Raw genomic sequence first — 27,978 nt, forward strand, 5'->3', positions numbered from 1 at the left:
CACTATTATTAGCTTGAATAATAAATTGTTAACGATGTTAATTAACAGCATGGATAGGGGTTGCAAGGTGGGACTGTGCAGCGAGGCGATGGGCAATAGGGTACGGTGGTGCAAACTGATGGAGGACGACAAATTTTATCGAGCATTTCGACGCAAAGTTTACGACTTATTCGTGTACAAGGTGGAGAAAGAGGAGATTCTGGAGGGTAGCCGACTGCCTTGGCGTAGGCTTTTAAGCAGCACAACGGAGGTGCTCGACAACCAGGGGGTTGAGGAGATGGTGGATAACAAGGCATTTTTGATATGCAACAAGGATCGCAGTCTTCCTGATAACAGCACATCCCTGGACAAGGTCCTCGTGGACAACCTAGAGGCGGGCATCTGACGTTGCATACTTCCGGTTCGGGTTTTCTACAAAAATCATTCATTCGAGATTATCTTTTTTATTTCATTATTTCTGTATTTTTTATTTTTTAAGAGGAATTTTTTAGAAAAGACTAACCGGCATCCGATCTCGTCAATTATTTCGAGCATCTCGTCCATGTAATTGCGGTACTTGCAGGGATCCATATTTGTTGGAGGATTAATTGATTGTTCACCAAGAATTTCATATATTTTTTGTTAATACATAATAGCGAAAGCGATGAATTTTTATGTGAACATTGGATTTAGTGCGTTTTACTGTCAAATGGAAAGAAACAAAAGCATAATCGAACAGTATCGATACGATATTGTACGATCAACTTCAGCCACGGGTAATAGAACAATAATGACGTTTTCAAGGGTTACGTTTTACAATTAGAAATTAATCGAGACGAGAAGAAAACCACTTTGTCGGTGAACGGCATTCTATTGGCAGACGGCAATTTGCTGATGAGGACGAAACGGCGTAGGAATGGCACAAACAATAGGAAGCAGAGAAGAAAGGCAGCGATTCTAGCAACGAGGATGTGCTTGACGTTGAAAGGGAACAACTGTCCAGGATGAATGTCGAAACGCTCCTGGACATCTTCGTTGCTATTCGATTCGACAGCTACTGTGAAACGCTGCCTATTACCTTCCCAAACTTTCCTTCTTCTCTCATTATAGAAACACAGTCGATCGTAAGAGTAATAAGACATTTTATTCTGAGAAATCATGAAGATCTAAACCACGTCCCTTGAAATTTATCAGATCAACGATCTGTTTCGTTCAAAAGACCTGGTTCACCATAAAATAATTAAAAAGGTCGCATACACAAAATCACAAATACAATAAACGCTCTTCTAAAAATTCACAAAGCACATATCAAACAAAACGGAAGTATAAAACAAAAATAAAAGAATCTCAAAAAGTTCGTATTACTAGTACATCATCGGGGGTTGCACGTGTCTGTTTGCAATCAGAGTTTCTGGTGCCACGATCTGCTGATTAGGTAAGTAATCCTGCTTTCTCGCCAAATATCTCACACCCCCGATGGTCCTGGATTCGTGAATATCTGGTTGACTGTAATACACCTTTTCAGGTAGCATCTTATCCTCCGCCATTTGTCCATTCATCGAACCATTCATATTTCTACTAGCGTCACCACCAGCATGATGGAAGCTTCCCTTATTCTGTTCTATCCTCTGGCTCGATCCGACATCGCCTTCGCCATTGTTCCTCCCTAAATTCTTTGTGTTTTGATAATACTGTTGCATCTGTTGATAGTGCTGAGGATAATTTCCATCGAACTTAAACGGCATTACGTTTCCACGATTTACCATTAGATTTCTGTCGACGTAAGGAACGAGACTCATCGAATTCTGATTTGGTAACTGTTGCTGGACGATCAATTGTGGCTGATCCGTGGCTACAGTGCCATTTTCTCTTTCAGCTTGCACGCTGTAGTAATTATTTGGAATATTTGATTTCTGTCTGGGATATTCTTTCAAATATTCCTGTTCAATCTTCCCCGGGTTTAGTAATCGTTGAGACGAAGGATTGTTCGGATTCCTCGAGTTGGCCAAGCCATTCGCAGACACTTTGTTAGCAGGTGGCGGTAAAATAGACGTGATCAAACGACGCTGAAACTCTGTTTCTGCCTCGGTGCGATCTTGCAATCCGTTCAGCTTTATTATATTCAACTTCTTAGGAGCCAAATTAGCCAGATATTCTAGTCCTCTTCTGGTTTCCATCGGCAATCTTTCATTCTCCAGCAGCTCCTTCGCCGCTGCCGGATCCTGCAATCCGTTGTTTCGCCTCTGTGGCCGAATGTCGTTTTTATATTGACGCATTTTTAACAAACTACACGGCTCCGTAGACTGACTGGAAGATTGGACATGTTCTTGATTTTCTTGAAGAATAGGCTGATAAAGCTGCTGGTATTGTTGCAATTGAGGTTGATTATAGTATTGCTGATGAGATTGTTGGTGGACATACTGGCTCTGTGGCATATTTTGTTGATAATTCATAGATTTCATCGGATCGTTCACATTGCTAGATACTGGAACAGTGTAAAATTGGGGATGCATGTTAGTTGTGTAATTCTGTAAAGCCCTCTGTTGCTGCTGCCAATTTGCCTGTTGCTGCTGCCAGTTAGCCTGTTGCTGTTGCCAGTGCTGATGGTACTGCTGATTCGTACCCTGAACAGGAACCTGCTGGCCAGACATTTGACCCATCATCTGCTGTTGTTGTTGCTGTTGCTGATGTCGTTGTTGCTGTTGCTGTTGTTGTTGTTGTTGCTGTTGTTGCTGTTGTTGTCGTTGTTGCTGCTGTTGCTGTTGTTGCATCATCTCCATTTCCCGAGCCTCTTGCTCCCTTCTTCGTTGCTCCTGTATTTTTTCAATTTGCAGGTAAGACAATCTCGTAGGCGTCAGATGAATCATCCATTCAGGCTTTTCATCTTCCTGTTTTCTTTTGCGATTCTTCACCACGAGCTTCGTTCCTTCCGAAAAATCTCCCTGTTGGTGTAAAACCTCCACGTACTCTAATAGCCTTCGTTGCTCGTTCAGTAACATCTCGAACTGTCTTTGCATGATCTCCACGGGTACTCCTTGCTGCTTCATAGTGGCCAGCAATTTTTCCTGATCGCGAATCATAGCGACAGTGAACTTCAAAGGCTTCTTTCTTCCAATTTGTTCTTTTGGATGACTGTCTTGGGATTGCTGGGGATTGAACTGCTGAGTAGGAACCATTTGTTGATTGGGATTTATCTGCTGATTAGTTCCTGGCTGATTATAACCCATCAAACTTTGTTGTTTTTGGACAATCGCGTTTTCCTGTACAGGATTTCTACACAACTGCTGATACAGATGCATAGGATGTTGCTGATGTACAGAGTGTTGCAGTTGCACAGGCTGTTGTTGGTGTATAGAATGTTGCAGTTGCACAGGCTGTTGCTGATATTGAGGCATCAATTGCTGTTGTTGATTCTGTAGTCTACAGAGTGCCTGGTTACCATTTACCACGTCAACATTGTAAGATTTCAACTGGGCCTTAATGCTGGAATGTTCAACCATCTGATTATTGTTGTTCCATCCATTTTGTACATTCATCGCGCTATGATTCGGTTGGCTTGATCCAATCATTCTTGAATTTTTTAATTGACTGGTCGCTACATCTTGAGGGGAAGTCATTCCTTGACCAGGAAAATAGCTTCCACGCTGCTGAGGATTATAATTCGCAGGAGCTATTTGGCCTCCTACTTGCTGTTGATTCCCCATCATCTGCGTTTGATAGTTGTTAGACCTCTGCTGCATCTGTTGCTGCTGTACCATGTTCTGCTGCAGCTGCTGATAAATCTGCTGAGGATTCTGAAGATTCGTGTGCGGTAAAACGGGACTACGCGAAGGACACTGATTCAGGTGATCAACGTTAGGTGAGTTTAACGTAACAGGATCCATAGGATTCAGCAAGTTAGGCTGTTCTTTGCTCAGCATTGCTCGTCTGTAAGCCATTGCATTTCGACCTCCTACCGGTTGTTTCTCGTAATCGACTTCATCAGCATTCGTCTGATCCTCATTTTTTATTTTTCCTTGATTCATAACCAGAACGTTTGAAACCTGCTGTATGCCTGGTTGCAACGTCGCTGTAACTTCAGGCAGATTGGAGGAAATCGCGTGGTTATTCTTCCGTGGAGAATACTCTCGCGAACCGTAGGGCACGAAAGGACGATGGGATTGAGCGTTTGAAACTTGTTGAGGCAGCGTACTCTCCGAGTGCGGATTCATCTGACCGATCTGATGGATCGCCTGCTGAGGCACAACCTGTTGCTGACTCACACTTTGCACGCCCTACGAAACGATTAATTTGTGCTTTAATGCGTCCAAGTTGGACTATTTGAAGATTGGATTTGAACTGGAAATACTGTTCGTGGCTAGGAAGTTGGATAGCAGAGGCAATACGAGTCTCGTCGTTTATAGCATAATAGGATTAAACAAACGATCATTCCCTGGCGGAATCAGATTCTCAATTGTTCGTATTTCACTCTTACGCTCGTTTTGGCAAACGAAAAGCATTTGTTGCGTTTGTAATATAAAATCCTTTATGAGACACGACTGACTCGATTAAAATAAAGAAAACGAAAGTTAAAATAAAAGATATCCGAATAAGGATAAAAAGACCTTTAAAGAACTTTAAGTGGATAAAAGAACTTTAAATGGTACAGTAACGTTATATTCCTCGATCAAAGTCTCCGTAACGAGATTGATAAAATTAAAAGGAAAAAGGCAAAGTTAATAAAACATTCTCATAGTAGGATATTCGGACAATCAAAAGCTTCAAATGTAATAGAATGACTTCACTTTCATCTATCGGTTCCTGTATGAAAAAATTGATAAAACTAGAAAGAAAAAAATAAAAATTAATAAAATATCGACTTACTTGTGGCTGTCGGTGTTGATGAACATGCTGTGTGGCTGCTGTAGCATCACCTTGACCAGTGTCGCGACATTGCTCAGGATGTCCAGCCACGTACACGATTCCACATTCTCGAGGATCTTGCTGTGCGATTAAAGCACCTATTGGTTTGGGAGAAAAAGGCGGAGGACTTTCCAACTTTTTAATTTTCTCCGCAGGGAAATACTTGAGTCTCGGCGAGGAACACGACCTAGTAGACTCTTTGCATCTGTCTTGAGAGCTAAACCTTGTCTTCGGCATAGAAACGTCCACGGCTTTGTTGATCAGTTTTAAAGGATCATTCGAATCGACGAGATTGTGCGTAGATGGTAATTTCTCGATTTTAAAAATCTTTTCTTGCACGGTATTCGGTTTCGCGTGCAAACTGGCTGTGCTTGGCCGTCTGGACAACGCTTTCTGCCTGATGTTTCTATCCACTGAAGCTTTCCTGTAAGAAGGAACTTGTATCTCTTGATACAAATAATACGACAAAGTGGCGAAAGAATGGCAATCAAAAGTAGAAATCAATCGTTATTTCATCGCTGCACATTTTACTTTTTATGTAAAAAGGACTGTTGGAAAACGAGGCTCGTAACGTTCTCCCGTAATTTCATGACAGATTTAAATAGTAAAGTAACTACTCTTAAATATTAAAAAAAAAACTTTTGGTATAAAAAGACAGAGTTTATAAGATTGATTAATAGAAAAGAAGAAAATGTTAACCCCTAATTTACCGAATTGAAAAAAAATAAGGGACTTTAAAAGTTGTACCTTTTGTTCATTTTCGTTCGAAATTTTGCGAGAGTAATGGGAATATCTAGTGGAACATCATCTGTGATAAGCCAGGTAATTTTCTAGCTCGGATTTTGCATCACCGCCGAAGAAAATGGGAAACTCTGACAGCGAGATGTCAGTCCAGGTTTGAAAGTAAGCTGTGTTGTCATGGATACAGCTTATGGTTCGTTCTTAATTTCAAATTTATATCTAACTGAAGCAAGCCACACACGAGTAAAACCGATCAACAGTATTGAGGTCAATCATTTGACTTCTTTTTAATTAAGCACTTATCGTGTATACTTTTAATAAAGGAAGATGTTATTACAGATTGAGCAGAAATGAACTTGTTCAGTTTGACTTTCGAGTGCTTCAAATATAAAATACATAAATAACTTCCTATTGATTTTGTTAATAAACGAGAAAAAAGAAATAAATATTTCTTGTAAATGAATGCGACTTAAATACTTTTACAATTTTTTATTACGTGTTGTTTACATAATTGTGTATTTCTTAGCTTTCCGTATTTTTCTTTGCGGCTACTGATAACGTCAATAGATGATGATATAACTTCGAAATTTTCATCTCAAACGTGATACGATAAAATCAGTCATCCCGTTGTCGCAACCGTACCAAAACCTTGACAACGTGACTTGATTCATAAAAAAAAATCACAGTAAAAAATGAATGGTACCTGTTTTCTATTGCGATCAACATTATCAAATGCTGAAGTACATCGTAATCACGTTTGTTTGTTTAACGATGATATTGAAAAATGAATATATTGCTAAACCGTATTGAAAAATATGCAGCAAATTCTCCCCGTGACCTTTCACTTTGCAAAAGCACTTATTTTTAAAGGGGGGAAAAATACATGCCTGTGCAATGTAAATGTAGCTTGCGTGGGACGAATTGCAGCTGATTTAAGATCATATAAATCTGAAAATTGGGAATAACAGATAAACATTTCTCTCGATGAAATCTCGATCTCTATCTCAAGAATAATCCTCGTTATTTTAATAATTTGTCATTCTAATGAACAACCTATGAAGGTAACGTCTAAATCGGTAAGTCACTTTAATTCTTGGTAATTCTTAATTCGGTTGCGATGATCATCGAATTCCTCAATCGGGAAATAAAAGTTTGTTGGAAGACGCATTCGAGTACAGTTCAATCCGAGATTACAACCAATCGGGGTCTCTTCGTCGTAAGTTTTGTGCCACTTCCGAGACAGTAAATCGATCATAATTAGGAACTTGTGTCTTAATTCGTTTTACCTGATCAGGATTTCTTCAACGTTGAAACAGTTCCATGTATCTTGTATTTTTATCTTAACTCGCAAATTTTCTTTGAAAATTATATCTCTCTGTACCTGATATTTTCCTACAAAAAAAAAAAAACAAAAAAAAGACAAAAGCGTTACCTTCAGATACTGCTATAATTAAATGTAACTGAATCAACAAAATATTTCAAAAATCACCTATTTTCGTATCAAAAGTCGAATCCACGTATATATTCGTCGTTCTCGTTAGATCCCACACGCCTAACTGTCAGATCCCAAGAAACCTTCCAACTCTTGCCTGCAGTTAACAGGGGGGATGAGACACTGCACAAAGAAAACCACAGCGTTCAATATCAATTGATACATTCGTTTTCCTGAGGATCGTTCAAAAGTGAATGGTATTATGGCGAACTGACGGCAAACTGCACGACAAGGGGAGCAAGGCGGCGGAGTAGGCGGTGGACAGGGCATACAGGGGACCATTTTCTTGGTGCAAACGAACGCCACAGTTGGACAGGGCGGTGGACAGGGTGGCGGTGGTGGTGTACACGCAACGATAACCTTTGGTGGACAAGGAATGGCGCAACAAGGTGGACAAGGGGTACAAGGCCGTAGGTAAACCTAATTTCGAGGTGAGTTATTAAGTTAGCTCCGTGAAAACAAGCTACGTAAAGGACTTAATATATTTGCATTGTTGTTACGCGTTGCTCTTTGAAATTCTTGTAACGACGATAAAAGAGAGGAAGAATAAAAATTTGATTTGACCCGTATTTTTATTTTTATATTTTGTTGGAACTCACTGTTGTTTTAGTTGGCTGAGGTGGGCAACGGGGTGGGCAAGGTGGCCTGCATAAAATAGTGGGTGGAGGGCAAGGTGGGGGGGAGCAACATGGATTACAGCAAGATCGGCAGGACATATTTCCGAAACAACCTTCGTACGAAAAAAGGATATCATAGTTTAAATAAATAAGTTTAACAGAATCTTATTTATACTTATTATATTTGAAATAAAACTGTGAAGTAAAAAAAGTAACAGTTGATTAAAGTTCTATATTTCATCAAATTTGAGTCCTCTGCGTCTCTTGTCGAATTCGAATTATCTAAATTGTATTTTAAACCGCATTACAAAGTCGATTAACTGTTAATAAGAGAGACTTTACTTGATTACGCTACGGCACTAACGGGATACGAGCTGATTATGAGGAGTTAAGTCGATATTTCCATGCGATGTCCGTGAGTCTGCATATTGTCGTCGATCCCCTGACGATGGACCAGGCCCAATCTAACGAGAAACGGCGGCATTGGCGTGGTTCGACGTCTATTTCGGACCACTTGAAATTTTGTCGATGGACGAACGAGAAGCCTAAACGGTGTGACGTATTATTTGCTTGTTTAGTTTGCCGGTTGCCCAGACGATCTGATCTTTCTTTTGTCAGCCAGACGTTCTGTTCTTTTTCAGCGGGAAAATAGCATGTAAAATCACGGCTATTCGACCTTATTTCTCGTAACGATAATTCTGCGAAAAAAATTCATGTTTTCGCTTAATTGATACTTCCGTAATCTGCATGCGTATATTGATATTATTAATATCAATTAAATTAAACGATTCCTAATGGCTACTATCACGACTAATTATAAAATCAGATTCGAAATAATTCAAGATGGTATATTGATATTAATTTAAGGAAAGAAAATAAAAGACGGGGAAAATGAAAAAGAGGTAAAAAGAAGGAAAAAACATAGGGAAAGTTACAAGTCAGAAAAAGAGAGATAGAGGAGGATGACAAGAAAGGGGTGAAAAAAAGAAAGATGAGAAGGAAAAAGGGAAAGAATAGCATTGCAAGTACGAGATCGTTCACGTGAACTGTCGTTCGTCTACCTCGAGCTGCAACTTAATGCAGTCTCTCTGAAGTATAAGGACCGTTCGGAAAGAAAACCAGGATAGACGCGTAGACTAGGAGGAGAAATGAGTGTTTTCTTGATGAAATTCTATTACAGACTGACTAGTGGAAAAATAATTGAAGTTAGACATATTGCTGGCGATGGGTAATCGAATTACCTCACTTTTCTCGAGATGCAAAGGGTAGAGAGAATAAGTAATTGGTGAGGGCATATGCCAAGGAAGGAAAAGGTCCAACTTCTACGAAATGGTCCATAGGTAAAAAGATAATAAAACACCCTGAGTTTAAGGAAAGAAAGGGAAGGTACAGTAAGGCCGGGGCTACCGTTAGATCGACGCTGCGTTGCGTGGCCTGTGTTGTAGAAATGTACGCACACGCGAGCACTGTGGCGCATTTAGTTGTGTAACACGTTGTGTGAATGCATTTCTACAACGCAGGCCACGCAACACAGCGTCGTCGGTTCAACACTCGCGTAGCCCTGGCCTAATTCCAAAAAATCCAAGTCGTTGAGGTTTCCTTGGTTATAAACGGTCGCTAATTACTTAACCAGTTAACTGGGGAATTTGATTTTAGAAATCTCTCACAGGGTTAGGCCGTGGAATGCGTAAATGAATACAAGCGACGACGAGTATACACGTGAAACGTACCGAAATAAAGCTTTTGTTTGACGTGTATACTCGTCAAACGCAGTTAACCGGTTCAATTATTTTTAAAGACTCGATGACTTTATCATCTTGCTGGTGCGCTGCAACAGATAGAAAAGCTATCAAAGGAGGAATTTCCTTATTGCTAAGTACCTATCTTTGCTTCTGCTCCATCAGAGTTAAAGCAGTAATTAGCTAATGTATATTAAGTAACGTGATGCAATTAACTATGCATTAGCCGACTGTAAATGTATTTTCTATAATTCAGTGAAAACTTTCGACCGTAAACATTTTATACCTACTTCATATAGTCTTTTTACAAATTTCTAACTATAAAAACATTTTAAATTTTAATCAATTAACCTTTTAGGAATATCAATTAACCTTACAGAACGCGCGATTGATCTGTAAGTTACATCGAAAATCTTTTTTAATTATCGGACCAACTTTTGGAAACACTTTATTCTTTATTACATTGCGGCTTCTCTTTTTGTAAATAGTCATTAATCACTTGTTAAAGTGTGACGTGTGTTTCTGGCACGCCTAAATAGAATTGTTAAGCTAATTGTCCTTCCATTACATCACGCAGAATCCAGGCCCATTCGGTGGTTGCGCCGGAATTCCACGCCTGTTCATGCGACAGGCATGCTCCTCGAGACGTTGAGCAGCCTTGTATTCATCTGGTTTCGTACTGCTCCAAAGACGCTCTGCAGCTGCGCTAGCACGAGGCCATATTCTTGAATGCACGTTGTTCCTAGAAACAAGAACATCAATTTTTCGATTACCCATTCGACGGATAAATCTTCAATCGTATGTTACAGCTACTCGAATCAATTGAATATATTTTAAAGTCTTATCCACATGGATTCAAGTTCAATTAGACACGACGAAAGAACAAACAACTAACTACCTGTCGACAAATTCTCCCCACATGCAAGCTTCGCCACCCAGCATCAATTTAGTCAAGTTTGATGACACTCCGGCGAACGACAATGGGTCACATTTGTAGAACTTCTTCCAGTCACCGCCACCAGCGATATGATCCAAATACCAACAGGCTGATAACAGTACCGGATGTCCAGCTTTGGTCGCGTTCTCCAACTTCCTCGTCCACTGGCCGGTCCACACGTGCACCACAGTACTATTCGGCATGACGACTCCATTTTCGAATACCTGAAAACCAACAACGATTTAGATCTCAATTCACTGACCTAGCTTCTGCTTCATTTAACTCCAATGCAAACGACCAATAAATTTGCTTCGACACACTTATCACGATGGAATATTTGCTGTCGTTTGATGTTATGAAAAATGAATATTCTTCTGTACGACCGACCCAAGCAGTAAACGATATCATCGTCTAAAATATACCATTTATTTAACGTGTTTTCCTCTTGCGGAACGTCCGTTGGTGATAAAACGCGATCGTTTCATTTGCAATCTCACGCACGAAGCAATCACAAGGCGAGCGATTAATAGGTTCACTATCGGTTTTTATTACCCGGTCGTCTTCAGCTTCGTTTTATGAGACGAACAAACACCATAGGGTGATACTTTACCTCCTGCCACACGATCGTGCTCGCCTGAAGAGAATTGGTGATATGAAGAAGCTTGCCGATATACTCGCTCTCGAGTTGCGTATAGCTGGACATGTTGTGCGATTTCATATACGAACTGATCACCGGATTGCTCATCCAACAATCGAATGGCACTTCATCGCCGCCAAGATGAACGTATTGATCCGGAAATACCTGCACGATCTCGGCGAATAAACGACTGAGGAACTCGTAAAGCTGCGGATTCGTCGGATTCATTGGGCCCAATTTCCCGTTTGCCTTCCCTTCGTTATCTAATAATATTTTTTGTACGACAGCTTAGAAATTTTTCCGTTTTTCGAATGGTTAAACGATTAGTGATAGAGAGATTAAACAATAATAGAAAAGTAAAGAGACGGATTAAAAAGAGAATTTAATAGACCTACACGTGTATGTACATATATTATCCTTCAAAAGTTTGGAATCATTATTTTTTATAGTAGTATCGAAGAATTTAAATGGAATATTAATTTAAAATTTGATAATTGTGGAAAAATTTTTTAGTCAGAAATCGATCGGAGTATAATGTATTTACCGTAGCAAGTGGTCAACAGTTCAGGATGAGCTAAACCCCATGACCTAGTATGTCCAGGAGTATCGAATTCCGGCATCACTCGGATGCCCCTTAGCCTGGCGTAGTCAACGATCGTCTGGATGTCGTTTAATGTGTATACCATTGAGGGATGGTACGCTCCCTTGGCGGACAGTTCCGGATAACTGGAGCTCTGGTAAGGGAAGCTGTTGTCATCGACGATGTGCCAGTGAAGAACGTTCATTTTATTATAAGACATGGCGTCCAGAGTAAGCATTATATCAGAGATGGGCAAATAATGGCGAGACGTGTCTAACAGTAGTCCACGATGAGGAAACTTTGGAGCATCCTGAATGGTCTGACATCTGATTTTCAACTACAAAAGAAACGCGTGCTTATAATACGTTTCTCATATTTATTCATTTTCTATGCACATACTTACGTGAGAACCATTACCAGCTGGGATTAAGAGCTGAGAAAAAGTCTCGAGACCTCGAAGAACTCCCCATATCGACACACCTACCAGATTCGCGACTGTAGAGTTTTCGTTGATCACGAGAGCGTCTGCAAAAGTTCAATCGATTCGAGTTTAAATCTGTTCGGAGAAGACGCATCTCTTCCTACCGATGTTTGCGAGAGTCGACCGAACTTTCAGGTCTATCGTAGTACTTAAAATTTCTATCAAGTTCCTGTTACGGGAACCTTGGAACTCCGTGGAATATTTATCGATCCTTATCGTGACTCGTTCGTTTCATTCAAAAAGGAAAACGAAGAAGAAAGAACTATCGCGTGTAAAAGATTTAAATCTTGCACAATAATGGTAGAATGTGCGTGCGTATAATCTTCACGCTACTCTGCAGTTAATCGCTTGGTTCGACTTTCAAGCGGAGCTAAGTAAGAAACGATGAAGAAAAATCAGGCTTCGTAACGTGGCTTTGTTTCAATCGTCCTATTGACTCGTTTATTCGCGTATCATTAAACGTCTTTCTAATGTTTGCAGTTTCTGGATACTTGTAAGCATCTTGCCTCTCGAAGCTTTCGTGATCTCGTAATTGTATCGTTGACGAATAAGGCGCATAGAAATTCTATGTTATCGGTCGAGAGATGAAATAAAAAATGACGATGTTATTTAATGAGATCCATTCGCACTAATCCACTTACCAGCTGTCTTAATGACTTAACACAACTGTTCGGGAACATGTTGCTTATGTTGCATCAAGTTTCTTATTAAAAATGCACGATCATTTTGCTACTTTCCGTTATAGCAGAAGCACTTACATGATTCCGACATCTCTAAATGAGGCCAGTGATTGCCATCCATCTCGCAAGGCATTGTCACGTGAATATCCAAAGCGCTGAGAGTACCTTTGATGGTTGCATCGTCTCTTACTGGGAATTTAGGATGGCCTTGCGACGAAATCTTCGCTATTCGTGCTTCCGTTAGAATAATTGCCTTGTACCTCTCCACCGCATCCGTCATAATATCGCATGCGCCGCCAATCACCTGCGAAACCGATTCACTTCAATTTAGACAAAATAACATTAATTGTCAATTTGAAGCCATAATTATTGCAGGAAACCTGACTTTGCGTTCTCGCCATACGTCACACAGATAAATCACGCGCGTAGTATAATTAAGATAACGACACAGAGAGTTATCTGTTATCCGCAAATGCGGATACATCGAAAACGATACAAGTTGGACTAAAAAACAAGACAACGGAACAAGATAGCGAATATTTACAGGCACGTTCCGACTATGAAATTAACTTTTTATAAAAATTTGCACGCGCTTGGGCCGAATTTCCACGGGCGAGTTCCCCAGTCAAAGGAAACCTGTTCCCGGAAGAAGATACCTCTACGCTTTGCTATTCGCTTCCTACTGAAGGAAGCTCCGCTATCATAAAGCCATAAAGCGCAACAAACCTACAACTTTCGTCCAACTATCATAGACTCTACAATCAACGAACAAGTCTTTTGGAGGCAGAAACTTCAGCTGCCAATGTCCCCGTGAAACACTTAAACTTGCTCTACGTAAAGTACCAATTAGAAATACCCACGTAGAAAACGAAACGTCTCCCCATGGAATTACCTTCTTCAATTACTCACGTTAAACTGGAAAGTCGAGGGTCGCAGAAGATAAAACGCATTGCGCACCATGCGATTTGTTGGACTGGGCCATGGTTCGCCCTGAGTGGGACGCACCCAAGAGCCAGCGTCCGGGTTCAACGAGTGAACTCTGTGAACCAAGAGACACGACAGCCATCCTAGCAACAGGAACAACGTTGGCAACCTGGTCCTCATGTCCATCGGTTTACGAGCAGGTTTTCAACGGGAGGAACGATGCGACGCCAGCGAGTGGTCATCGTCTACTGAACGCAGAGAACGACGCGTACGGTAACGAGAGTGGTAACGACCTTAGGCTGCGCCACTTAACTTTCATCACTTTGCCTGGCGGCGTGCTCACGGTCAAGTGGGAACAACCAGTCCACGGGTCGGCTGTCCTTAAACGAACGTCTTGCAGTAGACGAGCATCGCTGTTGCGGACAAAGACGAACGCTGTTAATCGTTGATCGCATTGGTAGATCGTTGACACCACGTGGAATTCTCAAACGTGACCACGTTCAACGCTGCGTGCAGCATATGAGACCGGTTAGAGGAACATCTCTGCAAACATTCTGGAAAGTCATCGGGAGAAATTCTTTTCTTTTGGTCAAGAACGACAGCCTTTTTAAAGATGTGGAAGTGGAGTTCAAAACCCTGACTAGAGTTCCTAGACTAAGGTACCTATTCTTCGAGATGGTTATGGATAATCTTGCTAATGAAATGAAAGGAAACCTCACACTTGCAACGTTCCTCTTTTAAAATGAGTGCAACAAATTCTAGTAATTAGTATAGGCTGGATGTATAGCAGTATGGTAATGAGCGTATATGTCTGTGCGAAAATTTGCCATCGAATTGCGAAACTTTTATAGAAGATATCGCATCTTAATCATATCAATCTCTTCGCATCGTTCTTTTTAAAATAAGTCTCTTCATAATTATATAATATCTTTTGATATCAATGATTTTCAATTTCATCGATAATGTGCCGACGATAAAGACATACGATACCTTGTTAAAATCAAGCGTTTATCCGACAGTTTGATTGATTCGCGACTGCAACATTATTTTGTCACGGTTGAATCAAAATTAAAAGGAAACGTTACGCTGTCGAATGAAGTAGCGTCGGAAGCATGCAAATGTTGGTACCGTATTATAAATACGGCCTCTCTGAATGGGAGACGTCGCCTATCGTGTCTAAATTAATTGGAGAATGAAGTTCAGCCAAGCGTGATCCGCTCACGATATCGTCGGTCAATATCGAAACGGCGAGGCATCGAAGTGCAAAGGTCGACGATCGCTCGGACTTTGCGATAGCGGATGCCGATAGATCATCGTGATTATTGTCGAATGACGTGACACATGTTATTTCCCGTTTTTTACTCTTTTTCACGTAAACGTAAATAAAGATAAAATTATTTCTTGATAGATTTATTTCACTTTCTTCCTATTGATATTAACGCTAGAATCGCCAGCAATAGAAATATAAAACTTGTACGAAACGAAATAAAATGAAAGGTTTATGAAGAAATAAATAATGCACAGGGGAAACAAGCATTTTATTCTTCGAAATACTTCACGGATACAATTCGGGTTCTCAAAAATAACGAATTGGTAGTTTTTTATGAAAGTGATTTTTCCAGTGACGCCAACTGATCCCTGATATCAAACAACGGGCAACAATATTTCACGAGGGATTCTCTGGATTTCTGTTACACGACGGACCTTTTGAAAAGTTGAGTCATCGGGTAAACACGAGTTAGTCAGAGGAAAATGCGAATTCGAAGGTGACGAGTTTCACTCCTTGGAGATTAGGATGAAACGCGGAGGAATGAAAAACGGGGAAGACTTTCCCCCGGCGTCTGTGTTGTCAAAGAAGCCGCTGGCCGATCGTAAAACACGGGCTTGCGCATTTCCTTCACCTTCCACGAGCGACGGCAACGATTCCCAACTTTTCCCAACGAAGACACGTCTTTCTGCTCTAAATTCTTCGGCCGAGGATAACACAATTTCCCAATTCCGCGTGAATCGATACAAATTCGCAACAATGCTTGCAACTTATACCTGTGGAAGAGATAAAGGTAGAGTTACGAAGCTTCAAACCACGACCGTCATCTGCTCGGTCCAAAATAACAAAAGTACCCTTAAAATTCCAATGTAAATTTGTGGCTCGTTCTTTTCTGTATTTCGTACGATATTACCAACTGTTACGGAGAAAATTGATGACACGTCTGGTTTCGTGAAATTGGAACTTTAGGAGCCAGTTGGTCGCACGGCACTGCTCGGTGAATCGTAGCTTCATTGATTGCGATGTCGTACGCCGGGTCGACGGACGCCAGAGGGGTGAGACGAGGGGTTGCGAAGTGGAACGTGCATTCAGGAACGTGTCACGCAAACTAGGCACCACGTTGACGTATTTCCATTCAAAATTTGCATAGCAAAAACCTCAAGAAATTGCAATACTTCTATTTACAGAGGAAAACTGTTCAAAGTTTGGAATTTTATAATGGTCGCTTTAGACGAAAACTATGTACGTTTGCCGCATTTTACATTTATCGTGATATTCAATGCATTGTTTGTTAAAAGATATTCTTAAAAAATAACTTTAGGAAATAGTTATAAGGGACGAAAAGACGATATCTATGTTCTTGGACAGGGGTGCCCCAGACGATTGGCCACCATTCATGATCCGGTGGTGCGTTTGTCAGCCTTTTAACTCTTCATTCACCAGCCATTGACAATCGTAACGAAACGAATTGGTGACGGTTCTCATCGTTTTTTACCGATGGTACAGAACACGTCGCTCAACTCTGTGACCGTCCTCGTTTATCGTCGTGCAATTACGCCCACAGCGATAAATCTTGCAAATTTTTCATTCTCGGTGCTCGAGAACCAATAACGTCCACCCCAAGTCAAATTACGTCGGATTACTTGCATCAAAACCTGCATCAAAACCGAACTTCCGACACGAAACGACATTTGCAACAACAAATTTCAACCCTTGGAACTAAAATAAACCCTGGAACGGCCTTTCACCCCGAACTGAGGTGAAACAAAAGTTGGCCGAGTCGGAAAAAGGCAAAGAACAACGTGGATCTCCGTGAAATTCCTCCGGACAAAGTTTTCCCATTAGAGACCGCTCCCCTTCTATCCGGCAGAAGAGCGGATAGGCAAACAAAACCCGTAGGAAGAGGAAACGTAAGCCGTCGAATCGTCCCGAGCTGGTCCAAAAATCATCCGTCGACCCGGCATGGATCTGCGCGCGCGCGCCGGCAACCATCTGCGCAGGAGGGAGGAACGAAGAAGTCGGCTGGTGGGGTGACGATGGTCGGGGAATATAGTCGGTGGGGTGTACGGTGGGGGTGAGCGCGAGGAATCGAGCGAACGACGCGACGCGTGATGCTCGTGCTCGCGATAGTAGTAGTCCGTCGTAACGACGTCGATGACGTCGACGGAGGGCGCTGCCGACGCGGTCCACTTAATCGCTGCTAGTAGTAGTAGTCGGTGGTGGTGGTGGGAATCGTAGTGGCGTGCGTACACGAGGCGACGCCGCGACGTGCTCGTGTGATCACGGGGGTAGGGGAGAGGCTCGACAGCGTGCGCGCCGCTTTTGCCTGGAGAGAGGAGAGGAGAAGAGAAGAGAGTAGGAGAACGTAAAGAGAGAAGGAAGGAACGAGGCAGCCGGCGACGGTGAAACGAAAGGGTGGTTCGCTAGCGGTTACAGTTTAGTCCCGTGAGTGCGTGGTGTTGCGGCGTGTGGTCACCGAATCGGCCGGTTGCGAGCGCGTTGCCTCGAACGAAACAAGATCTGCCGGCACGCTTCCGGTCTCACGGAAGCATCTATCAATCTCGGCAGGATCGTGCGTGTACTCTGGCGCGCCGCCACGCTCTCTCGTTTCTTAGAAGGGTGTGCGATCGCGCGAGCTTGTGTGTATGTGCGCGGAGGGAAAAGCGAGGGCGAGCTCGAGGGCGAAAGAGAGAGAGGGCACGTAGGTGTGTGCGCGGCGGCGGCGGTGGCGGCGGCGGCGAGGTTGGTGGCGGTAGCGGGTAGAGAGAGAGTGGTGCACGGACGTGTGGCGGTGTCGAGTCGTGGTGGATGGTGGATAGTGGCGGTTCGGGCGGTAGGTCGGATCGGTCGGTTGATCGTCGTCTTCGTCGTCGTCGTCGTCGTCATCGGCGTCGTGATCGTCGTCGTGGTCGGTGACGAGGAGAGTACGAAGACAGAAGAGGGAGAGGTGAGGGTGAGATAGAAAGGGGAAGGAGAGTGGAGGCGCGAGGGAGGAAGAATATAGAGGAACGCGAACACCGAGAACGTGGAGGCGAGACGATCACGGGACCGGAGAGAAGAGACGCGAGGATGAGATCGATAAGGAGGGAGCCGAGGTGGTACGGGTTTCGCGAAACGGGAACGCCGCGGCGCGTGTAGACACACGGCTGGTAAACAGACGCGCGTAAAATACGCACGCACGCGCCCCGACCACTCTGCTCGCCCCCGTGTTGGCAGAGGGTTCGCGGAAGAGAGTCGGTTCTCGCGACTGGACACCGCGACACGAACGGAGATCAAGAACTCAGTCCCATCCGAAGGATTCGCGAGACGGAGGGCGAGGGAGAGAGGAGCGATCGGAAGAGATACGGAGGAAGAGGGAAGATTAAGGAGAATATCGGTACGGTGCGCCGGTGGAGTACGGATTCGTCGCGGAAACGGGATCGTCCTCCTCTCTTTCTCTCTCCCCCTCGATCTCTATCCATCTCCACTCGATGGGCTTTGCCGGTGAAAGAAGGTCAAAGATCGATCGTCGAGTACGAGGGTCGTGACCTCACGCATACACGGGACGAGCCACGCGTGCGGCACGGCTTTCCAGCAAGAAGGTGGATCCTTGGCAAGGAATAACAAGAGAAAGAAAGGAGAGAGAAAGAGAACTGGCTTGCCGGTGATTCGAGTTGGTTAAGGTGGATCTGTTTAACGATGAAGCCGATCGATCGCCGGACCTCTCTTCGATCGACGCGTTAGGCGTTGTCGTCAATGCTCGCCGCTCGCGGACAAACATTTTCGCGTAGAGTAGAAGAGCTGCCAAACCGATTCGGGACCACGTTGCGTGAAAAATTGCAACGGAAACGAGAATCTCGAGCGGCGGATCGGCACTCGATTGGATGGACACCGTGGCATAACAGGACGATCGAAACGGATCATCGAGGATCGGCACACGTGCCTGAAACGCGAAACACGTCGCGTGACGCGGAAGATATGCTTGTAGCTGATCCGCGAAAAGTAACGATAGATCAACGCGAATCGCGTAGAAAAATCATAGAACGCTAGAGAAAAACGAGATTAGAAAGACACGACGAAATTATTCTCGGCGCACTCGAATAAATTACTCGCGCGAAGAAAGTATCGAGAAAGATCGACCAATTTATTATCACGAGTCTTAATTATCGAGTTATCCGAGGAACAGCGAACGTAGAGACATAGTGAGCAATCTCACGAAATCCTCCACGAGAAAGCGGAAAGAGTATTCGCGCGAACTGCGTACCATTAATCGGAGAAAAACGATTGATAGAAAGTATAGAACGGAATCGAGAAACAATGTCGCGAGATCCGTACTCGAGCGGAAGCGGAGTGGTCGGGCCAGGAGGCGGTACTCGTTCGCCCCGAAGCGGTCGTCGCGTAGGCGAGTTGCCCACTGTCGATCGTAGCCCGTCGAGAAGCTACGCGAGCGGTCGTGGCAGTCCTTTGGGTCGCAAGAGAGGCACTCGTAGCGGGAACAACTCGCCGGAGCACCTCGGATTCGGCAGCTACCATCACCATCAGCTGGGCAGTCCGTACTACTCCCGCGACGAGGACCTCGCCAGTCCCGTGATGCTCGAGGAGAGGGGCAGGAGTATGTCAACCGGGGGCGGTGGGGGCGGACATCACAGATCCAGAAGCGCCTCGAGACCCGCCATGTCCAGCTCGGCGGGCATGTCAGCGAGGTATACCAGCCTTGATCGTGCATCCGCGGGTATTCTCGATCACGATCGCGAGTTCGTGCCGATACGCGATCCTCGTGAACGTAGCCGCGATCGTGGACTCTACCTGGAAGATGAGCTGTACGGTTCGAGATCGGCAAGACAGAGCCCGAATACGCACATGCTGCGTGACAGCGGTGGCTATATCGGTGAACTCCAACATCAGAACAACGATCTCCAACGAGAGCTCGGGAACCTCAAGAAGGAGCTCGAGCTGACGAACCAAAAGCTCGGCAGCTCGATGCATAGCATCAAGACCTTCTGGAGTCCCGAGCTCAAGAAGGAGAGAGCACTGAGAAAAGAAGAGAGTTCCAAATACAGCCTGATCAACGAACAGCTGAAGCTGCTCAGCTCCGAGAATCAGGTCAGTCGAGCTGCAGATTTTTCTTCCTTGCTTTTTATAGCCACTTTTTTACCCTTCTTTAGTGCTTCTCCCTTTTATTCTTTCTGTTTCGTTGCCTTCTTGCCTCGATGACGGATAGTACCGCAGAGGGTTCTATGCAAAGGGTGCGTGAAGTTTTCGTCGTCGCCTCTTCGGTGCGTTCTTCGTGACCCGTTTTCGATGACGCGCGTGGAATTTAGGTCAAAGTGATTACTCTAAAACTTAACGATATCCACCGATCCGATACCCACTTCGTCGACGAATCTGCGTCGATCCTATCGTTCCTTGCGTAACGTCCCTATCCAAATATTCGTCGACTGTTTCTGACATTTCTAAATCGAGGGAATCGACTCAGCGTGTCGTGATTGCCGCTAGAAACTTATCGATCTACTTCTAATGGCCCGTTTCTTTTTTCGCCGCTTCGTATAGACACGTTTATTGATTGGCCAAAAATGCGGCGTGAAGGGGGAGCCACCGATGTACCGATTCATCCGATATTTTCTACTCGAAATCTCTCGATGATCAATCGTTCGCCATAACCTTCGATCGTTCAAACCTCATTAACTGTCAACTCAATCGTACGAACATGTCTTAAAACAAACTGTCGCGTTGACAATACTCCATTGACCATTCGCAATGACGTTCGCAACAAGTCTTATTCTACTCCCTAATTCTTCTGCGTTTCCTTCAACGAGACGTGTACGCATTGCCTTCGAGGACGACGGATGGATCAATATGTTAGCCGTTCGCGAAGCCCGTCGCATATTTATATAATATCGTAGCCGAAGTGTAGCTTCACGAATAGATTGCCCGTCTTTCGTAAAACCCGGTATTTATTCAAAATATCGTGTTCGTTTTCGTTGAAAAAGTTTATCGTGAACATCGTTACGTCTGTAAAGACGTCAAGTTTCGTTCGATTACGGCAGAACGTCACGTGAGTGGCGCTATATGACTCTTAATCGAGGCGTTTAATTCTTCGTCATTGTGCTCGTGGCTAAAGAAGAGCCACACGAGTTGCAGTAGTTTTTTCCGGCAAAAAATACCAGACAAATTACGAAGCGAAAAATTCTCGTTTTGATCTTAGGTGAGAGCCCTTGGGCAAGAAAGCGTGCAGAAATGAATTACAGGAATTTCCTGTTTCAAAGTTTCCAAACGAGGATAGAGATTGAAATATGAATCACACGAATCTTTCCGAATGAGACTTTCGGTGACGTAAATCGGTATTTTGCGGGTTTTTCTCGAACAAAAGTTTATAAATCGTTCACAAGTTTTTTTTATTACACGTTTCCTTTTTATCTCATATATATATTATACCCTCCATCGTTGAACGGAAAAATATACATTCTCCAGAGCTTTATTTTTGAAATGTTTACAGTATGCCTCTGATTATCGTCATGGCAGTGGCATTAACGCACGCTGCCTCCGTAAATCATGCAGAATCAAACTTTGGTAAATGGTTTTTAGAAACGTGTATATTTGCGATACTAATGGAAAATATACGTACATATAAAACTTCTTGCCCTTTACTCCGTAAACGTGTATTATTTTTATCCGAAACAGTAGCAAGTAACCTGTCAAACACGAACGATTCGCATAATTTAAGGCTACTGAAAGTATATTTACGGAATAAGGGTTAATATTCTCCGAGTACCATCTACTAAACGCTTAAATTATCGATTAACCTACGTCGATTAACCTACATAAATTGAAGATTGATGCAAATCTCTCAATCGATTATGACTTCTTGTAATAGCTCATCCCCTGTCGAATCAATCTTTCATTCGAATCAATCGAGCGTTGCGGTCGTAGCGGTATCGCGCTGTTCGTCAATCTTTCCGTCACGGTTCGTCAGCGTGGCACCAGGCATATTTTTGGCCACGATGGCGGTGCACATGAGTCATCGGCAGCGAGAGTAGAGGAATCTCGGGGAGAGGCGGATTCTCTGGCCTTCTGCCCACGTTTGTTCCTTTTTATCCAGCGTCTGGCATCGTGGTACAACGATAGGGAGTATATATGGTTCTTACGCGGCAATGACACGCGTTCCAACATCGACCATCCTTCCCTCGGCATTGTTTTGTGCACTGCGAATGACAATCGACCATGAAGTTGCGTAATTCCGGCACACCCTGGGACCACCGACACGTTTCCTACGGTTACGATGAAGGATTAGGGTATCGACGAACAAAATACCGTTGAATTCGATGGCAACGAGGAATCGACGAATCAGGTGAATGAGATTAGGCGGTTTGCGGGAGATTACGCTGGATCATGGGAAGGCATGTGGAGAATATTCTGGGTTAAGCGTCGTTCAACTTCGACCCGGTATGCTACATGCTGGAATTATGAAACTAGATGTTCTGTGATTAATCGTCCAATTAAAGACATTATATCTACTTTGTATTAAAATCTTTAGTTTAACAGTGAAACATTCTTATCGAAACAAGTATCGCTTACATATATCGGAGATATAACATCGTTCTTATGCATTGTAAAGTAATGGGAATAAACACAGAGTGTATCTGTAGCTATTTTATTCTGCTGGCGCCATTAACATCGGGAACTTCGGAATGGAAGGTGGAAAAAATGCATTAAACGGTTGGAAAGCGGTTGAGGAGGGTGTTCGACGGGGGTGGAATTAATTTTCCTTTTCTCTGTCGGGTGGCGTACACGATTCGCGCCGTAGCTGCAACCTCGAAATTGGCGCACGTCGGAAGTGGGTCGTAAAAAAATGCAGTGGAACTTTTGCAATGCTATCGTTCCGCCAACCGATCCTTCTCTTTTTCCCTGTAGCTCTCGCGGCCCGCCGAAAAACCAAAGAGCCGCCAACCGTGGAAATTAAACTCCGTGGCTTGCGTTGCGTTTACTGCTAACGAACAATTCTTTTTCTTCCTCCTTTTTTCTCCATCGTATTTCACGACCGAAGAGGAAGAAGGGAGCATTGTACTTGTTCGATTGACGATATTAATTTAATTTTCAACTTCGAAAAATCGTAATTCTTCGTCCTTCTTCGTCCTGGAAGCTGTATGTATAGCACGCGATCAATTCCTTCGGTTAACCGTGGATTTGACCTTTGAAATATTAAACTTCGTGGTCGGCCATATTTCCAAAATACATCGGCGAAGGCTGATCCATGACATTAGCGGGATTCCGTGGTATTAAAAATTCCGTGTGGAACGGAGTTTTCTGCGTTTGTTGCGAGGAATTGCCCGGAACAGCAGCCCCTCGGATCTAATTGCTCACTTGACATGGTTCTCGGTGAATGAAAAATTAGTTGCTGATGGTATCCTCGCTACGAAGATTGTGATGTGCTAGTCGAGGTCTGGAAGAAACGGCAAATCGGCTGGCTGCCTAATTTCACGACGATTCGAAAGGACTATCTATAGGACGAATGCATTTTGTGCACATTCGTTGTTACACTTTTAACGAAGCTGTTCCTAAAATCACGTTTAGTACCTCGAAGTCATCATTGATCCATCGTCAGAGATCTGTACAAGCGCCCTAAAATTCAATTTGCGGTTACACCGACCTCGTATCGCGTTGCCTGTTCATCTTTCAATGGAACAGCCAGCTCCGAATTGACCTGACGTCCAACGAAAACTGGGTCTTACGCCATTCGCATTCAAGAATTTGATTGCTTCGTCTGAGAACTCGACTACCAGGAAACTTCGACTCGTGTATCCCTTTCGGGACAACTTGGCTTCTCTTAACGACTTTTATTCTACGATGTAGAGTATTCGTAGATCGTAAAAATTGTTAATATTTCTGAATGTAGTTCTTGAACAGCGCTTTGTTTCTAACAACAAGAAATTCTACTCAGAGGATTAATTGCTCCGTTAAAGAGGCTCGACGAAACAAATTGATTCCGACGCCGGAAGAGCGAGATAAACCACGTACCATCGTTGACCAAGGGCTCCTGTTCATAACTTTAATGTCGTTGAAGTGGTCTCTCTAATGGTCGCTGTTCTTCGTGCATACCACTGCTTTCAATTCATCTCGAACGCAGCTGTCGTTCAGTGCCGTGTCTGTCGAAAGAGAACCACCGTCGCTTAACCGAATCACACGTTTCTAACTTCGTTGATAGTTAAATGGCGACTCGGCTCGAAATATTCCGACCGATTGTGCTAGTTCTATGAAAATCGAAGGAATTACGAAGAAAGAACGTGTTCCCACAGCTAACGACTTATTGTTGCGTTTCCGGTGTCAATAACGTTCCCTAACTTCTTTTCAACCTCACGGACGAAACTCTCTCTCTCTCTCTCTCTCTCTCTCTCTCTCTCTATCTATCTATCTATCTATCTATCTATCTATCTATCTCTTTCTGTTCCTCTCTGATCGCCATCCGGTTCCAGCATCTGGCCTTATAGTTGGCATTAAGTCGCTACATACATTAACAGATAAAACGAAATCGTCGTAAGTAAGTTCTACTTTAAAAAAAAAAACGTATTTTCAATGTCCTCGTTAGCTTTCCTTTTACTAGCGGCTCCTCTGTCGTCGGTGCTTTCGTATTGAATACCAGGGGGATTTTGAAACGTTTGCCGCGTAAACACGGGACAATATCATCTGGAAATGGAGATTCGCTCTGGGAACATTATCATGCCCACTGAATCGCTCTTTCCCGTTTTTGCTATGGCAATTCCGTCCATGTAATACTCTCGGATATATTTTCCTTTTGCTTTGCTGCTGCACCACGTTAAACAGCCGTTCAAATCTTTTATCGATTTTCTACGATGAAACGATTCGATGTATAGATTCTATGATTGAATATAACGAAAACCGGATCGAGCTGATTTTCAAGCATTGTTGAATATAAACAGTTTAGAGAGAAGTATTTGAGAAAAGGAAATATTCCAGTAAACTTCTCTTTTCCTGGAATCGATAACCCAGAAACCCAAATTATTTTTGTGTCTAAGCCTGAATTAGGTGGCTCGACTCGTGGAAACTGCCGTGCTATTTTTTCGCTTTTTCTGACTCCCTTTTTAACGGCTTAAACGATCGCTTTAGAATCTACAGGCCATTCTACTCTCAGTCGATCCTCTTAGACCTTAGAACCTTGAAGAATATTTTTCTTTGATCGTAGAGTTCTAAAAGACGGAAGTATCATATGCAAAGTTAATATTCCAAGAGACAGTATCTCGAGTTTCTACGCGACAAAACAATTGTACTCTGGTGTTCAGACGAGTGTCGTTGGTGAATGTGGCGTACAGGTCCGCGTAAAGTGCGGCGCACACGTCCGTCTATATCGATCGGCCTAAATATATCGAGGCGGATTATTAGCGAGAACCTATGCCACGCGGTCTAACTATGGCACGACCGCATTGTTCCACGGGGTTACAGAGTAAACGTGTCTCTCGTGGTCTTCTAAAATGAATCGATCGATCCGGCCCAAGACCCTCGCGCTCTCATCTATAGTTGTTTCTACCGATAACGTTGTTTACCCGACGTTTAATCGCATTTACCAACCATTACAGGGTATACTTGCAAGAATATAATTTCTATCCTATAATAGGAAAGTTCCGAATACGTCAAGAGTTCGAGACACCCGCAAGTTTAAAAGTGGCCTAACTCGTCAATTTTTTATTTGCATCGTCGATACGTTATCGATAACCTGTTCGAAACATCGGGATGTAACGTGCACGAGCTTTTTATGGAAAACTACAGACATTCTCCCAACTATGTTTCACCACCTGACGCCAACAGTTTCCAACACAGAGTATTGGTACAACGTAATATCCTTTGAACAAAGAAACTTTAATATTTGCGAGGCTGGCCTCGGTATTTCAACTGTTGTTTCGGGAAACTTTCCCCGCTAAATCTAACTTTACCATGTTTGATCGCGACTGTCGATCTTTCGACGAGTTCTCATCATTTCGATCTTTCTCGGTGACGTTGACAATCGTCCGTTTGAAAATTCTCACTCGTTACGCAAAAAAATCACTGATTGCAATTTGCCGATTGTAGGACGCGCCTGCGTTCTACTCTTCGAACGGTCGTTTTCATTTGCAGCTATGTTGAATTCATTGCTGCACGAGCTGACGTACGTATATAATCTTTCCGTGCTGGTTGTGTGTTATCTCGGTAACCCTCTATAAATCATGCTTTGAAGGCATGTGCGCACTAGCTGCGGCTTTAATGAGGAAGTGACTTCCAACGTGTCACTCTCCGTTATTTGTACACGACCAGGCGTCACGATGGCTTACTTAGACGTTTGTTCCGCCCCTCCGCCCCTCTCTTCTGTTTCTCCAACGTGCACCAAAATTATTGCGCTACAACCAACTGAATGCTTCGCGTTTCTGTTCGAATCACGAGCATATATATGATTCGAACTATACGTAACAACATATATCTAGCATTTAAAATAAGGGACAGAATATATTGTATCATATATTTTCTATGTTCTTCTTAGTTCTTCGTCAAGTTCGTGTTTAAATTTGCAAGAGAAGAATTGTTTCAAGATCGAAATCTAAAATTAAAAGAAAATATAAGAAAATATATACGTACGATGGCATAACAGATGGATATATTTAGAAGCATCAATCTATTCTCGATTACCAACTATTTTCACAGACAGTACGACGAAAGGATAGGTACGACTAAAACGGCGCTACGACGATAAGGCGAATTAATCCTCGATATCGATTCCGTAATCTATGTCAGATTACTTAATGGGATGACCCCCGCGGCTATTTCCGTGTATGTCAGCTATCGAAGTTCATCAGACATAAGCACACATGTTTAAAAAATCGATGTGCCGTTGCGATCTATACACGCAAGGACTGGTGTATTTTTTTTTCCTCTCTTCTTTTTTCAAACATCGAAGTCGATTTAGAAACGATGCAAATGCATCGGGTTTAATGCTTGACAACACGCCAGCAGTCTAATAACAAACGTTGCCATCGTTTTTCGATCCATTAAAAATTCTATATATCGTCTTGGAGTGTTTTAAGCCTTAAAAACTGTTACTCGTTCATTCTGAAAATTATCCTATATGTCCCGTCTCAATTATTTCTCTTCTTCTTCTTTCCTCTCTTCGTTTTTTCTTTTGGCAAACGGTAGACAAAACGAAGGACCAACATGTGGCGCGATAAGATAGACGCAGCTGAAACTTTTTCATCGTTCGCCAGGTTGCGACAGCTTTTGCGCGATTCATGAGTTAGGTATTTTCCAATAACGCGAACCGTGTGCAATTCCATCGACAGGGGAACGAGGTTATTTCTGCTTCGGCGCGAAGCTTTTTTGGTTATTATAGCCGCGTCGAATGATTTCGACGACTTTTAAACGCCACTCGATCGATCCACGAGGGGACACATCCGTTTACTCGCTTTCGGTAAAATCGTAGAAAATATCCTACGATAACGTTCTGCAAAATAAATATTATATTGCAATCGATATACACGGTGATACAAAGTATACGATAGCAAATATTAAAAACATACAGACACAAAAAATCATATATCGAAAGAGGAGAAAATGTTGTAAACCAAACTGATCAGTGAAAAAATATTACGAAATTCTCGTGTTAAATATTAACGTTGAACATCTTCAATCGAACCAGTGAACCACGTGATCACAAGATCGAATCAGATCCTTTTGCTTCTCCTGATAATTTTTGTTTAAATATCGAAAACTAGAGTCATGGCGCTTCTGCGACGTTCTGTTTCCAGTATAAATCACCGAGCATTCTTCGACCAGCGAATGCACTCGTTCGGTCGAAAACACGATACCGAAACGTACACGGGATATCGGACTTCTCGCGATAAGAAGGATCGACGAGTATCGTCGATCTGCACGAACGTCGACCGATTTTTGCTCGTACAGCCACGATCCGCCGGTCAGATACGGTTCCAGCAAGACCATTTTCCAACGGCTAACATAATTACCGTTGCCACGCGTGATGCATGACTA

At 43.1% G+C, this 27,978-nt stretch overlaps 3 protein-coding genes across 5 annotated transcripts in view; 1 reads left to right on the forward strand and 2 right to left on the reverse strand.

The window, feature by feature from the left end:
- Positions 1-1,235: 1,235 nt before the first annotated feature.
- On the reverse strand, positions 1,236-7,830 carry LOC138183249 (uncharacterized). The gene is made up of 5 exons (XM_069119923.1): positions 7,714-7,830; positions 7,180-7,534; positions 6,909-7,014; positions 4,843-5,305; positions 1,236-4,253 (listed from the first exon to the last, which is right to left on the reverse strand). The coding sequence occupies exons 1-5, from the start codon at positions 7,828-7,830 to the stop codon at positions 1,344-1,346; spliced, it is 3,951 nt and encodes a 1,316-aa protein (XP_068976024.1). The 3' UTR covers positions 1,236-1,343.
- A 2,115-nt stretch (positions 7,831-9,945) lies between these two features.
- LOC138183434 (beta-hexosaminidase subunit beta) lies at positions 9,946-14,015 on the reverse strand. Its single transcript, XM_069120327.1, has 7 exons — positions 13,695-14,015; positions 12,864-13,089; positions 12,028-12,149; positions 11,589-11,961; positions 11,018-11,307; positions 10,369-10,631; positions 9,946-10,212 (listed from the first exon to the last, which is right to left on the reverse strand). The coding sequence occupies exons 1-7, from the start codon at positions 13,893-13,895 to the stop codon at positions 10,035-10,037; spliced, it is 1,653 nt and encodes a 550-aa protein (XP_068976428.1). The 5' UTR covers positions 13,896-14,015; the 3' UTR covers positions 9,946-10,034.
- A 3,097-nt stretch (positions 14,016-17,112) lies between these two features.
- LOC138183433 (ELKS/RAB6-interacting/CAST family member bruchpilot) overlaps positions 17,113-27,978 on the forward strand; it is a 68,432-nt gene continuing 57,566 nt past the window's right edge. For all 3 annotated transcript variants that reach the window (XM_069120320.1, XM_069120321.1, XM_069120322.1), the window contains exon 1: positions 17,113-20,058. In XM_069120320.1, the coding sequence (XP_068976421.1) occupies positions 19,273-20,058 (786 nt within the window). In that variant the 5' untranslated portion in view covers positions 17,113-19,272. The remainder of the gene's footprint in view (positions 20,059-27,978) is intronic.

Source organism: Bombus flavifrons, chromosome 9 (genome assembly GCF_040668555.2).
Source record: "Bombus flavifrons isolate JBK064 chromosome 9, iyBomFlav1_principal, whole genome shotgun sequence".
Lineage (NCBI taxonomy): Eukaryota > Metazoa > Arthropoda > Insecta > Hymenoptera > Apidae > Bombus > Bombus flavifrons.